This window comes from Castor canadensis, chromosome 5, assembly GCF_047511655.1.
Source record: "Castor canadensis chromosome 5, mCasCan1.hap1v2, whole genome shotgun sequence".
NCBI lineage: Eukaryota > Metazoa > Chordata > Mammalia > Rodentia > Castoridae > Castor > Castor canadensis.
This window is the reverse complement of record NC_133390.1, coordinates 45,796,636-45,813,896: the sequence shown is the minus strand read 5'-3', so window position 1 is coordinate 45,813,896 and position 17,261 is coordinate 45,796,636. Positions and strand designations below refer to the sequence as shown.

The window sequence follows — 17,261 nt, the reverse complement described above, 5'->3', positions numbered from 1 at the left end:
TTGTTCAGACTGGCCTTGAACTGCTATCCTTTTGATCACTACTTCCTAAGTAGGTGAGATTTTGGGTGAGCCACTGTACCAGACCCCAAATACATCCTTTTAAAAAATGTATTGGAATATTTATAAATACATTATTTATTTTTAACATATTATTGTTTCCTTACAATATATAATTGATTCATGATTTGGTAGAATACAAAGTATATCTGCAGTTAACATTTCTCACCGATTTGCTTGTGTCATTCATTTGATCCAATTTTCAGTAGAAATTTAGACTGAGTATCTGCTATATTATTTGATATCATCTTCTGCTTTGTGGTATAGTTGACACCAAATAAGGAAAAGAAAAATTAAACCAACCTATTGCAAGCATCATTAGATAATGAGTCATTTGACTTGTATTTGATAAAAAATGTGTCTTTGAATAAACATAATGTAAGAGCCTAAGTATACATGCATTTCAATACCATAGATGGTCCTGATAAATTATTCTAAAATAATTTAGAACATTTACAACTAAAATGAATCCATGCCATAAGAAATACAATCTTGAAATGGATTCAGAAAAGAACAAACCGTTCATGCTCCAAATACCTATGAATTTCATTTGGCCTTAAAGAACATTTGGTTGAGAGGATGCACTGGGAAAGAAGCATTGCTCTATAATATCCAGGAGATTTTGCTGAATTCAGCTTTTGTTTTGAATGTAGACAACAAGTCCAGTCATAGGGTGAATATATCATCAGTACTGACATTGAGAGCACTTGGAAGAAGAGTACTTGAATCAAGAAAGAAAAGTCAAAATGAGGTCAGGAAGGAAAGGTGAGATGCAAATGGAACTTGCCCAGAAATGAAGTGAAGAAAATACTTTATTTTTCTATGAAAATAAAAAGACACATTCCAAATGGCAAAATTCCATCCATTTTATAAGTAAGAAAAATGCTTCTGTCTGTTATAAGATATATATTAAAGAATATAGAGACACACAAATGTGTGACCCCATCCCTTTCTGGGGTGAAAAATGTTTACTGTAGTGATAATTTTCTAAATTTCATTTTTTTTAAACCAGTGAACATTTTCTAAGCATATGATGGCTTTTAAAACTCTTAAGCATATGATAAATACACTTTTAAATAAAACTTTCTGGTGCCTTCTAGTTTTGCTATCATTTTACCACTATATAAGACAAATGATTTTTATATATAGTCTGCATTTAAGGAGAAGTCACTTTAGAAAAAAAGAATGATATAAAGTTTTATCTGAAACAAATCACTGCTAAGGACATTTTAGTCCTTTTTTTCATTTTTGAATAGTCAAATAGTTTTGAACTTAAGAGGGACAAAGACGAAAGAATAGTTTTATAAAATGCACTTGAGTCATTACTGATAAATATAAAGCAATTTAAGGGGGTCACTATCACATGTACCTCATGCAATATCATAGGAAGTTGTTAATATGACATAGAAAAATGAATGGCTGTGTGAAGCAATTGAGTTTTATTTAATTTCTCTTGTCATGATGACAATATTTGTAATATATATAAATATAAGCATAAATATGGCAAGTGAATTTATAAGCATAATCAATTATGTTATTAAGTATATATTCTGACTCCTTAGTAACACTCTATCTAACGTATCACAGAATCATAGAAATGCACCCTGGAGAAAATGCTGCTATTCTTCACGAAAACCTATGCATAACATTATGCAAAAATTAATTTATGATAAATAATTTCAAATATAGACCTCAGAATGGGTTATTTAAATGCCATCAAAAAAACAGCACCTCACCCGCAAAAAGGAGTCTAGGGATCCATTCTCCATATATTCTACCACAATCATTACTGGTCTGCCTGCAAAAGAGCAAGAGAACACACAAGATTAGAGCAATTACAGAAATATGTGCCACATTTAGAAATTTCCAACTGTGGTAGCTAAATTATTTGTATTTTATTGTTAGCAGCTTCATTTTCCAACCTGCTTCCATAAAAGTATTCTCATATTATACATATGCATCACTCTACTCATTTATAGCATTATTTCTTCTTGAGTTTAGAAAAGGGAAATGAATTGCAATATGAATTACAAAAGAATTAAACATTTTTTTCATAAAGCTCTGCAATCACTTGTTTAAATTATGTTCTTTTTGTCCTCCAGCTTTTCCTTCAAAGATAATCAAGAAACTAATGGCAGGGTTTAAGCAGTTTCTATTGCTGCTTTTGCAGGTGTGCTACAATGTCCATGATGGTGTAGCAATTTTGGCTTACTTATTTATTTTTACAGTGGGAATTACTGAAATATTCCTAAGACAAAACAGAAAGTGCTAATTCATAAATTTTCTTCAAGAAATTATAAATGATCAGGCTTAATCTGCTTTTAAGGACCTTCAAACAGAAAAAAATCCAGTAGATGGATGAATGTTATAAAGCTGATAGGATTTTAAGAGTTCTTGATAATTTCTTTAGTGGATGTAGATTTGATTAACAGCAATGATGGCAGGACATGAAAAATAAGTAACTGATTTTGTGGTCTAGTGAAGAATCCAAGATCAGAAACTGAACATTTATTTCTCGTCCTGGCAATTATTACACTTCCCAAGATACTTCTATTGAGTAGAGTAAATAACTTTTTGACATAAACAACTTTGATTTGTTTCAAAGAATAGAATTTATTTGTTCTGCCCAATTGCCCAAGTTTAAAAGATAAAATTGTAGTTGAAGAGAAAATGATATTTACCTGAAATAAGTATATATGACATATTTACTTTTTACTTCTATATTTCTTGTTTCTTATTAGAATTTTTGGAAATTCAGTCAAATAGAGTTTTTCCTTATGACACAAAAAAGATCTGGAAAGAAATCATGTGTACCAATAGCAATGATAGAAATATTAGATCTCATTGAAATTCATGTCTTTTTTATGAACTCAAAACCTTGAGGGTTAGAAGGGGTGACTATCATAAATTCCTGCAATGTATGCAAATGCTAGATTTTTCATTTGAATCTGTATTTTCAAGAAAGATGTGCTAAAGATTAAATGTAGTGGTAAGGCTCTCAATTTATCATGCAGAGAATTTGCACCCAAAGAAGTTTTCCATTGTACTATTAACATATCATAAATGTATCTCAAAGTCATTAATTCTACCCAAATATGGATAATGAACTTTATCAGCAATTATTGAGGTAAAATTAATAGCACTGTTGCTGGCACGGATCAGAAAATCTAAATTTGAAACTTAGAAGTTCATCATGAAATCTTTTCTTTGACCCCTGGTTTTAGAGAGCTGAGAGATAAGAGACTGATGCAAATGCTTGCTGACAAGGTGGGGGAAATATAAAGTCAAATTTGTAGTTCAATATTAAAATTCTCAGACCAATATTCCAATTTGAATGATAATGGATTATGGATGTGAACAGGAAAAACTGAGTTACTGTGATAACTACCTGAGTATTTTCCCATCTGGATTCTCACAGTTTTTAAATCTGTTTTGACCAGTGCACCCAGAGGAGCATCTTTAGGTTGTTTGTTTTCAAACATGTATTATTCCCCTAATAAGGTCACTCTTCCTAGAATCAAAAGTGCTTGCAAGCACTTTGTTTGTATTGCTACATACCACTGTACCTATTCACAGATAAGGAAATCGAGGGATGAAAAATGAAACTACTTGTCTAAAGTCAAATGGCTACTAACTGTCAGGACCAGGAAGTCTGACCCGAGATTTGGGTCTTTTAACCTTAATGCTGTAGCTGCCTCTCAGAAAAGATTGATAGGTAAAGGCTCTAAATGTCTTCCTGTTAGCCAGTTCTCTCCAGTAAAGGGCCTCATCTTTCCTAATTGGCCTTAGCATCCTCTGCTCTGCCAGCTGTCATCATCCACTTACACTTATTCAATCCTGTCTCTTTATGCCTTTACTTTTATTCTTCACTTGCAGGAATAATACTAAACATACCTCTCCACTACAGAGTTTGTATACTGTACTTCTTCCTTGAAGTCTCTGCCTGTGGTATTTCTATACCTTCCCATCACATGCACTGTGTGTGTGCACTACGAAATATTATGTTTGGTTTTATATTAGGTTATTTTTCTTTCTTATCTTCCCAAAGATGCCTAGCTCCCCATTCAGTGGGATCTCTTCCTTCTTGACTTCTACTATTCCGAAGAAATCAACACTGAAGTATTTCAGCAAGATTCCTATCTATGTGAATACAAAGTACTTTGAAATTAGTTTGATCTTTAACTTTTTGTTAGATATCTTAGACAGTCTTAAAATTCATCAGTGACAAATTTCACTACTCATTAAGAATAATAAAGAATCAAATGACAACTTCTCCAGTTTCTTGTGAATTCTAAGTTTTACATTGGAGTTTTTGTTTTTTGTATGTTATGTAGCAGCACCAATTGACAGCAGCTGTTATTTGAAATAAAGAGTTGCTTTTTTAGATGACTACTCATATCTAATCTATAATTTATTTCCTACTGATTTTCTGTAGGGGATTTAGTTATATTGTGAAGATTAAAAGCAACTTTATAGTCCATTATTACATTTGTAATCAAGAAAACAGGTAAACATGAGGGAAATTATGAACATTAAGATATTATTTAAGTCTGTTTTAGGTGAGAGAAGTCTATTAGCAGAAGTCCTTTTTCAATATGTAGAAATTGTATATTGTGTTATTGCTCTTGAAAAATATATTTTGAAGGAATCAATTTTCTTTTAAATTTTCAAGATGTTTTAGTATGTTTTGTTTTGCATACTTTTAGCTAGTTTTCTCAAATGCCTCATGCCATAGCATCACCTTAGTATTTAAATTACACTAAAGATAATGGACAAACTCCAGGAATCTTGAATGTTAGTCAACTCTTACAATTCCCAGATAATTTTTAGACGTCTCATTGGTTTTATGTAAGAGATCTTTAAATATGTGGACATTGGATCAAGGGCAAACACAACAAGGGAATTGGACTATGAGCACATGATAAAAGCGAGAGCACACAAGTAAGAGGTGAGGATAGGTAAGACACCTAAAAAACTAGCTAGCATTTGTTGCCCTTAACGCAGAGAAACTAAAGCAACTGAGGCCAATAGGAAAAGGGGAACAGGTACTAGAGAAAAGGTTAGATCAAAAAGAATTAACCTAGAAGGTAACACCCACGCACAGGAAATCAATGTGAGTCAATGCCCTGTATAGCTATCCTTATCTCAACCAGCAAAAACCCTTGTTCCTTCCTATTATTGCTTATACTCTCTCTACAACAAAATTAGAAATAAGGGCAAAATAGTTTCTGCTGGGTATTGAGGGGGTGGGGGGAGAGGGAGGAGGCGGAGTGGGTGGTAAGGGAGGGGGTGGGGGCAGGGGGGAGAAATGAACCAAGCCTTGTATGCACATATGAATGATAAAAGAAAAATGAAAAAAAAAAAAGAGATCTTTAAAGCCACCCAAAGTAAATGTTTTAGATTTTCTACCATAAATAGCCAAGATTCGTTTATAGATAGTTTCAGCTGCATTAGAATTGAGGTCTTCTAAAAAAATCACTTATTGGTATTCTGAAAAAAAAAATCAGAAAAATCCCATATTGTCCTTTCCTGTGACAGACAAGAACAACTTATTTCCTTTCACTGGGATTTTTAGTGACTATTAACATATACACATGGTAATATGTTATATATTATTTGTATGCATATGTGCATCTGTAAAATACTTCCCAACGCTTATTGTGATTTTGATAAAGGTGGTGCAGAGAAGACATGTGATGGTGATACAGAACGCTTCTTTCGAATATGTTAATGAAAACAAAAGAATAACTTTTTAAATGTCCCATAGAAGTCTTGAAAAAACATTTTGCCAGTGAAAATGTTTTTTTCCTCGGAGAAGATGGTAAAAGAAGAGGTTTATGAAGGTTTAATATTTTTACATGAATAATGAGTTTGTGCTGGCAATGGTACTCTGGATCAGTTTAGCAATTTCTAATGTGCAGTCAGTAAGATGAGAATCAAAACAAATCTCAGAAACTTCAAAATTCTATTAAATCAATTTGATTCATTTTAGTCCATTTAACATTCAATCATGTCTGTTTTTGTCTATCAGGTAATAGAATTTGTAGTGATAACTTGGATTGACAGAGTTGACTGTTTTTTTTCTCCTCAGACACTTAATTTACCCGTTTTTCTTAAACAAGTTATTTAATCTCTTTCTACTTCCCCTGCTTCTGGTCTAGAGATAGAAAATTACAAATGTAATCTCAAATTGATTTTATAATAAATGAAATAATTTTTTTATCCCTCTAATGTATATGACACAAGTTTGAACAGTTGTGATATATTAAATCATTATTTAATTCATATGATAAGTACTACAGTTGGAAAGTTGTTTTCCTTTTAAAATGTTGCCTGGTGATTATCAGATGATTCCCCAAATAAATATCATTCTCAGTGAGTTTGAATCAAAAATTAAAAAAAAAGAATTAATAATATTCATATTTAAAGTGTATTTATTTTAATTTGATGATTAAAAATATAAAAATTGTGGACTGAAGGTGTGGTTCAAGCAGTAGAGTGACTGCTTTGCAAATGTGAGGCCAATTTCAAACCCCAGCCCCACCAAAAAAATCAAAAACAAAAACATAAAAATTCCACAGATTTTTGGGGTACAATGTAATATTTCAATACATGCATAATCATGCAATGTTTAAGTAAGGATAAAAATATCTTCTTCCTCAAACATTTATAATTTCTTTGTGGTAAAAATATTCAAAATAATTTTTCTAGTTTATTGAAATATACAGTAGATTATCATTATCATCCTACTGTGCAGTAATATACCAGAATTTCTTGTTCCTAACTATAACTGAATACCCACTGATCAGCCCTTTCCAACACACATTTTCCCTGACTCTGGTACCCACCATTCTCCTCTGAACTTCTATGAGATCCACTTTTTTTATATTCCACATAGAGTGAGAGCTGTACTTATTTTTCTTTGCCTGGCTTATTTCACTTTACATAAGATCTCCAGTTCCATCCATTTTTTTTCCTGAAGTTTCTTTTCCTCCTATGTTTGTTAACATCACCATCCATCTGGTTACCCAGGTTTGAACCTATTGTAATATTGGACTTCTCACTTTATCAAACTCCTGTTAGTTTATAAGTTGTTAAATTCTGTCCTATACAAAATTCATGACACTGCTCACATTCTCTAAGTTTTGTTTTGCTTGACTCATTACAATTATCTTTTACTAGTTTCCTTGCTTCTTTTTGTCACCTGCTACAAGATAACCTTTGCTTACCCATCATTTTTGAACATTCAATGATATATCAAATGATCTTTTATTTTTATTTATTTATTTTTAATTTCTTTTATTCATATGTGCATACAATGTTTGGGTCATTTCTCCCCTTTTCACCATGCTCCCTCCTTTTCCCTCCCTGCCTCCTTCCTCTCCCCCCACCATCCCCTCGCTTCCAAGCAGAAACTGTTTTGCCCTTATCTCTAATTTTGTTGAAGAGAGAGTATAAATGTTAATAAGAGGACCAAGGGTTTTTGCTAGTTGAGATAAGAATAGCTATACAAGGAGATTCCTCGCATTGCTTTCATGCACATATGTGTTACATTCTAAGTTGATTCTTCTCGAACTGACCTTTTCTCTAGTTCCTGATCCCCTCCTCCTATTGGCCTCTGTCACTTTAAAGATTCTGCATTAGTTCCTTTGCATTGAGGACATCAATTGCTACCTTGTTTTTTGGGTTTCTTACCTATCCTCATATCGCCCTTGTGTGCTCTCGCCTTATCATGTGATCAAAGTCCAATCCCCTCGTTGTGTTTGTCCTTGATCTAAAGTCCACATATGAGGGAGAACATACGATTTTTGGTCTTCTGGGCCTGGCTAACCTCACTCAGGATGATGTTCTCCAGTTCCATCCATTTACTTGAGAATGCTAAGATTTCATTCTTCTTTATGGCTGAGTAAAGTTCCATTGTGTATAAATACCACATTTTCTTAATCCATTCATCAGTAATGGGGCATCTTGGTTGTTTCCATAACTTGGCTATTGTGAATAGTGCTGCGATAAACATGGGTGTGCAAGTGCCTCTAAAGTAACCTGTGTTGCATTCCTTTGGGTATATCCCCAGGAGTGGTATTGCTGGATCACATGGCAGATCTATGTTTAGATTTTTAAGAAACCTCCAAATTTTTTTCCAGAGTGGTTGTACTAGTTAACATTCCTACCAACAGTGTAAAAGGGTTCCTTTGTTCCCACATCCTCTCCAACACCTGTTGTTGGTGGTGTTTCTAATGATGGCTACTCTAACAGGGGTGAGGTGGAATCTTAGTGTGGCTTGGATTTGCATTTCCTTTATGGCTAGAGATGGTGAGGATTTTTTCATGTGTTTTTTGGCTATCAAATGATCTTTTAAATGCCCACTCTTTATTATGTGTTCTTTAGGATTTTAGAGATACATCTTTAAGCAATACAGGATCCTTGCTCTCATGGAGTATCCAGAGGAAGAGCAATAGAAATAAGAAAAGTCAATTACTACTAGAGCTAATGTCTCATTCCTCCACTTATAGCTCATGTTATTCACTGTGTTTTGTATCACAAGATTAAATTTCAAATGCTGTCACAATTTCTCCCCCCTTCATTTCCTGTGTCTTCTTTTACTTCCTCCTCTTCCCACACTTCCTATCTGCCCAATCTAGGTGACCTACAATTTCCTGAGTAGGACTTAATTTGTAGCTTCTTCTCTCCTTTGAAAGACTGCTTTCTCACTACTTCTGCTTGGTAAAATTATATATTTTAAAAGAAGTGGCTTAAGTACCATCTCCATTGTAAATTCTCCCATAAATCACTTTCCCTTTTAGGAAGTCTTTGTTATTTACCTTCTCCTCCATTTTAAAAAGTAGTTATGGTATAATGTTGATGTTGGTGATGTAGGTGTTTGCCTTCCACTCTAAATTGGCTGTGAAACCAGGATTTGTGCTTCATTGCTCTCTGTAGTCTAGCACAGAGCTGGGCACAATGTACTTGATTTTATTTTCTTTCAAGTTGAATGTCAAAAGGATCATATATGCTGAGGTGACCTCTAAGAATAATTCTAAACCTAGAACTTACTAAAATAATAGAATGGTAAGTTAATAGGTTTTGAATCTGACATTACTTAACTAAAACAATTAAGATTTTGATTAAAAAACAAAATTCATGTTTCTGCTTTGTTAACTATCTTTTTTTTTTTTTTGTAGTACTAGGCTTTTGCACTCAGGGATTTGTGTTTTCTATGCAGGAACACTACCAATTCAACCAAGCCCCTAGCCTTTTTTGTTCTGGTTATTTTGGAGCTAGGGTTTCTCTTTCATTTGGGTCTACCTGGAGCTCTGTCATCCTATTTATGCTTCTTCCTTTAGCTGAGATTATATGTATGTGCCACCATACCCAGTTAAAAAGATTAGATGAGGACGTATGCAATTATTATAACATCTGACAATAATTATCACTCAAAAATCATGTACATTTCCTTTTTTCCCTTTTGTGCACAATTATCTGCTTTCTGTAATTATATTTGTCTACTCTGTAGCAAAATATGCTTTTAAAATGGATAATTTCTATGTTTTGTTGCAGTTTGGTATTGACATGAAAATTATTTTATTTCCTGTGGCAAAGTGTAAGTTAAAGTGATATATAATTTTTTGGCATATATTAATTGTACAAGGGCTTTCATTGTGCTATTTTCATACACACATATAATGTACTTTGATCAAATTCACCTTTTCTATTACTCTTTTTTGCCCTCTCTTTTCAAAACAACTATAATGGGTTTTAATATTCTATTTTCATGCATGCATATAAAGTACTTCAAGCATATTCATCTCCACTTTGCCATCTCCTTTCATCCTCCCCCTTCCAGTGGTCCCTCCTCAGCACTCCCAGTTTTACACTTACAATTTTCCTTTTTTTAGGTCTTAATTTTGCATATGAAAGAGAACATTCAATATTTGCCTTTCTGAGTCTGGCTTATTTTGCTTAACATAATCTCCAGTTTCATCCATTTTCTTGCAATTGACATAATTTCATTCTTATTTATGACTGAATAATACTCCATTGTGTATATCTAGCACATTTTCTTCATGCATTCATTGGTTGATGAACATTTAGATTGATTCCATAGTTTGGCTATTGTGAATAGTACTGCTATAAACATGTGTGTGCAGGTATCTCTATTGTATGTTGACTTCCATTACTGTATAGTAAGATCATATGGAAGTTCTAGTTTTAATTTTTTTTTGAGGCATAAGGTCTTTATTTGGCTCACACCAGGAGTCCAGTCTTGAGGACATCTGTGAACTTGTTGATTTTCTTCTCCACATTCTTTTCTGCTTGTTTCCATAGCCTCATAAGCTGCTTTTTCTTCTGGTAATGGATCTTTATTTTTAACTTTTTGAGGAGCCTCCATACTAATTTCTATAGTGGCTGCACTAATTTACACTCCCAGCAACATCTTTGCCAGCATTTGTTGCTGTTTGTTTTCTTGACAGTCACCATTCTGAGTGTAGCAAAGTAAAAGTTAAAATGACTACAAGTTATATTTGTATATGATATAGTAAGTTACCTTCTATAACCCTAAAGTTCTTGTGTCTCAGACAATTTAAGATGGTTGGTTACCTTCTACTTTGCATATCCAGCACAATGCAGGGTATGGGATTAGTTTGAGATAGCTGAATACTTAAGACTTTTTCCGATTTGGACAAGTGACCTATCTCTGTCTCAATTTCCTTATTTGTATATTGTAAATTCTTCATTTGCATATTGGTATATTATGTACAATAACATCTCCATCAGGTAGTTGTAAAAGAAATAATGTGTTTAAAACACAGAGAATAGTAGTTAATACTAAATATGGAATACCAAAAAAATGGCTCCATAATGAATGGATGGATCTGTGTTGAGCATTACATCTTACCTTACTGTCTAAATGTGCTGGATCCTAGGATAAGAAGTGCTTCCCAGTGTTAAAAATGTACCATAGCAACAATGACTGAAGGCAGTATATTCCAGAGCTCTCCTGATGGCTTCAAAAGTCCATTTAAATCCTATACAATTGAGACCCAGAATGGGGGTTCATGCCTGTAATCCTAGCACTTGGGAGGCTGATGCAGGAGGATCACACATTTGAGCACAGCCTGGGCTGCATATAGAGTTTGAGGCCAACCTGGGCTACACAGTGAAAACCTGTCTCAAAAAAATGAAACAAGGCAAGAGTGATGTCACATGCCTTTAATCTCAGCTACATGGGAGGTAGAAATAGGAGGACCATGGTTTGAGGTCAGTCTGAGCAAAATTGATGAGAAACCCCATCTGAAGAACATGCTAAAAGCAAAAGGACTGAAGACATGGCTCAAGCTGTAGAGTGCTTGTCTAGCAAAGTCCTGAGATCAATCCCCCAGTATTGTAAATAAAATAAATAAATAAATAAATAAATATCCTATACAACTGAAATCAACAGGTGTAAATTTCCTTTAATGTACAAAATGATTTTTCCTAGGGCACAATAAAAGAATTCAAATGGTTATTTTCCTACTTCAAATAACATGCAATCATGTGTTAGTTTTTAAAGAAAAGACTTTTACTCCCTTTAACTAACTGAGTTATGTATTTCATATTCTATTGACAAATTTAGTAGCATATATTATGGTTAATTTGGCATTGATTATATTATCCTTAGAGTAAGTTATAACCCTGTTTCTAAATCATCACTAAGTTGATTGGATTCCCTTCCCACACCCCTTTCTTTGCTTTTTAAAAAGAAATTTAGAAGTAGTCCAAATGCCCTTGGAGAAATGCTAAAGAATAAAATATTTTATCTAGTGGCAAAATAATGATGAGAAATTAGGTAGAATAATCTAAATTTATAGAAACAGTAGCTTCCTAATCTGTATTTGTTTTTACATTTAATGAAAGGTGTGAGGCTGAAACATAATTTTCCTTTAGGCTCAAGGAGCAATAACATCCCATCTGCATCAGTTAACTTCAGTGGTATGCCTCAGTGCCCTTCCTTCTACTTGAAATTACCATATGGGCAAAGAGACTTTTCCTTAACTAAGTGTCTTGTAAACACCGAAGGTTACTGCTATTGATGCCTATTATGCTTTCTTTTCAAATAAGACACTAACCATGCTCTGGTTAGTAATGTAGAATAATAGAATAAAGATAATAATCAATTAAAAGTAACTCTTCTTGAAATTATTTGTGGTTTTTGCTTTCCAACTATTATGAAAGGAATAGTTGATAATGGATTAATCAATACTTTAGTTGTTACTAGGTAGCAAATGAATGAAACAACATAATTTCTCATATCAATATATTATATAATGTCTAAGTTCAAAAACATTAAAATGTATGTCAAATAGATACTTGTATGCTATTTTAGTTCTTGTTTTATGTAGATAATTTAAAATAAATACTACATCTAAATGAGTACATATGTAATAAATGCAATAAATGCAATAATTAATTTTATTCCTTTTTTGGCAGTACCAGAGTTTGAACTCAGGGGTTTACAATTGCTAAGCAGGTGCTTTAGCACTGGAGCCACTCCACCAGCCCAATTATTCTTTCTTTCTTTCTTTTTTTTTTTGGTGATATGGTGGGGTGGTGGTGGGTTCAAATCCAGGGTATCCCAAAGGCTAGGCAATAGTACTTACCACTTAAACCATGCCCCCACCTATTTTGTTTTTGAGATAGCGTCTTGCTAACTTTGCCTGGGATGGCCTCCTGCCTCAGACTCCAGAGTAGTTGGATTATTGACATGCACTTGCTGGGCAGACACTCTACCACTTGAGCCACAACACCAGCCCAACTTTTAATAAGTTCTCTAATGTGTCAGGCACTGTTCTTTGCACATTCCAAGCATTAGCTTATATAATCCTCACATCAACCTTTATGGTGGGTATAACTATTAGTTCAATTTAGGAAATAGGGTTACTGATATATTTAGAGTTTAAATAACTTGCCAAAGATACAGAATGAGAAATTGGCAGAGCCAGGGTTCAGAGCAAGGACCTCCAGAATCTGAATACGTGACTATCTTGTTACAGCTCAAAATAACACTTTGACACATGTATGGAGTAAAAATGATACCTGTTGAAACTAATATAAGGATGGGGGAGGGGAATAAAGGAGAATGATAGAGGGGATGAATTCAACTACAATATAATTGACATATTGTAAGAACTTATGTAAATGCCACAATGTACCCCCACTCAATACAACAATAAAAAAAATTGAGTCTCCACTAGTGACTTGGAGAACATAAAGATCAACATCAATTTCTGTGTCTTTTCATAGAAACATTCTGGAAAGGCATTGTGGACTATACACTTGTATAATGTCCCAAAAACATTTTATATGGAAGTCCTATAATTTTAAAGGCTTGCAAATGTTAAAATAATGTATAAAATCAACAAGAATGTCATTAGGGAACTGCCTGGAAAAATCTTTAAATTTTGCTTTCCATATATCCAAACATCAATTTCTGATAATCATTTTAAGGTTCCATCATAAATCAATTTATTTGTAAAGTTCCCAGTATTCTCATATGGAGCTTCAAGGGACAAGTCCTCACAGTTGAAATTTCAGTTGTAAGAGGCGTATGTAAGAGCATTTGTGAGCAGCAGTGTGATACATTTCTGCAGAATCTCTGGAGTCTTGGGGGAATTATTACAGCCTGGATATTGCACGGTCCCTAAGGTGTTAGTAGAAAGCACTGTGTCTCCCAGTAGAGATTCAAGTGCTGTACTTTACTTCTGGCTGCGAGAGTGTCTTATGATGATAAAACATGTAGTTTGGTCTTTTGTACCATTTGCTAACAAGAGAAAATGTTCAGAAAATTTAAAATGAGGCAAACCTCTAGTCAAGATATACTTAATGTATTTATCCTTGCTACACAGGTTATTTATGTTGAAATTTTAATTTTAATGAATATATTTGTTAAATCAATCATATACCTGTCATAATTAAATCATTGATTGTTTTGTTTTCCTCCAGGTAAGTTACTATTTATTTTCAAATATTGGTTGCCACTCTTGCAATATATTTAATTTTTTTCAGATTTCAAGTTTGTTAAATGCAAGACCTCTGTGAACAGAGCCATAAAAAGCCCATACTGGGTCACAGGGCAGCTTCCACTGTGTTTTGTAGGGTGCATAGGCTGCCCTGCAGGAATTATTCTCTGGAAGGGAAGAGGCAGCTTGGATCCTTATTATGTTTCTAATAAAAGTAAATACACACAGACAAAACAACTCAGTCAATGCCGAGATTAAATGCTGATTCATACGGAGACTCAACTAAATTAGCAAACCTTACAAGGTCTTTTACACTTTTTCTTTGTGAGAGCATAATTCTCAGACAAATGTTTTAAAAGTGTTGACTGTTTCTTTGAATAGGACCAAAATAAGTGGCACAATCTATAATAATAAAACTTGAAGATCTCTAAGGACTAGATATGTTCTCAGTGAGAATTTAAATAGCTATACATACAAGATTTACATGGTTAAGATTCAAACTTATTCTATGATAAAAGAAGCAGTTATGTTAAAAAAAGAAGATTTAGGTAAGGCCAAAGGCTAAAATTATTTAAAGATTCTAAATAGGGAACCCAAGAAGAAGAACTAGGAAGTGATTATTTAAAGGCTCTTTTAAGGTTTTTCATGTCATTCTGGCAGGAACAGAAAGGAAACTCATTTTGAAAATGCTCAAGAACTTTATATCAAATGCATTCTGCAGTTCTGTTTCCTTGCTTTTTTTTTTTTCTTTAAAAGCTAGGGGTTAGTAATCCAGAGAAAGGAATTTCTTTTCACTATCTTAGGTTTTGAATGACTTTTAAGGACTTTATTTAGCATAGTTCATCTAACTTTTCCAATCCCTTTCCTAATTAGATCTTGATTTAAACAAGCACAAACAAACACAATTACACATATCTCATCCACGGTAGTTGGAGACATCCCCAATTGCAAAATGTATAACAGATATACCCTTCATTTGAAGGGAAGGGCTTTGGCTTCCTGAAGATCTCTTACTTAAACAACAAGTCATTGTAGCTTTTATATATACTTATTACAATAATTCTTTTCTAAAATGAGGCAAATTTTTGTTTATACTACTGAAAAGTATTTGAAAAAAATTATTGTTAGAAGAACTGTAGCGAACAGAAATTGTTTTGTTATAAGTGATTTCTTTTGAATTGTAAAACTGTGATCTGAAACAAAAATTACTGACTTTCCTTGATTGCCTGAAAATATGAAGAAATGAAATCATTTAATTTGATTTTTCTGAATGTTACATGATTGTATTTCAAGTGTTTTTTTTCTTTCTTTCCACTGGTAATTTCCCTTGGCATATTGAGCTTGTGCCAATTTTCCTTAACATATTGTATATTCCTTCAAATTCGGCCACCTAATCATAAATATTTGTGTTGCTTCTTTTCTACAATATTCTGTATGGATCAAAACTTGATAATATTATATTCACTAGACCATAGACTTTCTGCAGCTTCCAACTTATTTATCATTCCTAGCTTATTTCTAACATTTAGCCTATATGCTTTCTGGAAAAAACAAACAGGCAAACAAAGAAACAAACATCTTTTTTGAATGAATAATGGTGTTTGCAACATTTGCCCTGACTCCATATCAGGCAGGATTTCGCATGAAATATTGAAGGAAAATACTATCATTGTTGATAGACTGTGAGGACATTTTAATATTGACCCAGAACTGTAAGTCCTTTGTTTAGTTGGGTATATTATTGGTTTATAGAAAACTGGATTGTAAATCCATTTCCTAACATGACTAGTCAGGGTATAATCGTGAGGATTTGAAAAGGTTTGGTTGTTTCAACTTAAGACTTAAGATATCTTTCCAAATGATAAATAAATAATATTAAACAATATTAATTATGTACTTAGCAATTACATATAATATAATATAATATAATATAATATAATATATATATGTTTTTGGGAAACCTCATGTGTCATATTTGTCCTATTATTTGATTTGGGATAAGCAGAGAGGGAGTCACACTCCATCTTTAACATTTCCTTAGAATCTAACACAAATCATACACTGAAAAGAAACTCAGATAAAACTGTTGAAAGTGGTGTTATATTTAAAGCATCATATTTAAAGAACAGGCTGGAAAACTGACTGGGTGCTTCAGAAGTACATTCCTTCAATAACTAAAGACCTTCCAATATTAACTATGAAGGAAATATTAAGGTGATCTTTAGGATTGAATTTTCAGAATTTATCTATTTATAAATTTTAGGTGCTCCCTGTTTCCTTGTCCTTCAACTTTCAGATAATACTTCCTAGTGTTTTTCTCTGAGCCTAAGAACAATAACTGTTAAAATGACCATTCTAAAAATGAGAAATTTATAAACAATTGACTACTTTTACATAAATACTGATTTTAGGCTTGACTGCTTTTTGGTCTTATGATTCAATGATTGTCTTAACATTGCAGTTAGTGTAGAAGTAAATATTGTAGAAATATTGCTCTTGGATAGCACAGTGTAACATAAAGCAAAGAAAATATAAGATAGTGACACATTTCATTTAAACTTCATTAAGTTAAATAACTTGGAACTAAATTAGCACTATCACTAGAATAGATTTGTAAATTCCTTGAGTAAGCTGGAACTGTCGTATGAGACTTTCACAGTATTGTGGCCTATAATCAATCGGTAGAAAGTAAGTTCACTGCTGTTCAGTGGGCATCAACCTTAGAGCTATATAAAGTGTCCTGGTATTGACTATGGGAGAAGGTGCTTCCTGTTGTCAGGGCAAATACTTAGCTATTAGAGGGAAAAGAAATACTTCAGGGCTTTAAAAATATGAAACGACAAAAACTTATGATTATTGCCTCATTCCTCTTTACACAAAATTATGAAGGAAGTTTTTGGTAAATAAGCTATAGTTTGATGGAGAGGATAAAAATAACCTTTGAACTTGTAGTAGTCCTTACTGAAAAGTATCAGACAAAATGTGCAGGTAGAGATAACTTATCAAAGTATGATAAACCAGGAAAAGTGAGTTGAGTTAATTTCAGTTTGAGGGAACAGGAACAAGTTTAGATCTATTAATTTTTTTAGAAAGAAATTTGGTTATACCTGATTTGTATGTAAGTCATGAAAAATGATCAAGGTTTTTCCTCCGAAGCTGGAGGCAGGTTTGGATTAAAGCCTAGAAGAATAGAGTGCTAGAGTGCTA

General features: G+C 33.1%; 1 protein-coding gene across 5 annotated transcripts in view; it reads right to left on the bottom strand.

Moving 5' to 3' along the window:
* Epha6 (EPH receptor A6) overlaps nucleotides 1–17,261 on the bottom strand; it is a 933,912-nt gene that overhangs the window by 169,400 nt on the left and 747,251 nt on the right. For all 5 annotated transcript variants that reach the window (XM_074072950.1, XM_074072946.1, XM_074072947.1 and 2 more), the window contains one exon: nucleotides 1,794–1,855. In XM_074072950.1, the coding sequence (XP_073929051.1) occupies nucleotides 1,794–1,855 (62 nt within the window). The remainder of the gene's footprint in view (nucleotides 1–1,793; nucleotides 1,856–17,261) is intronic.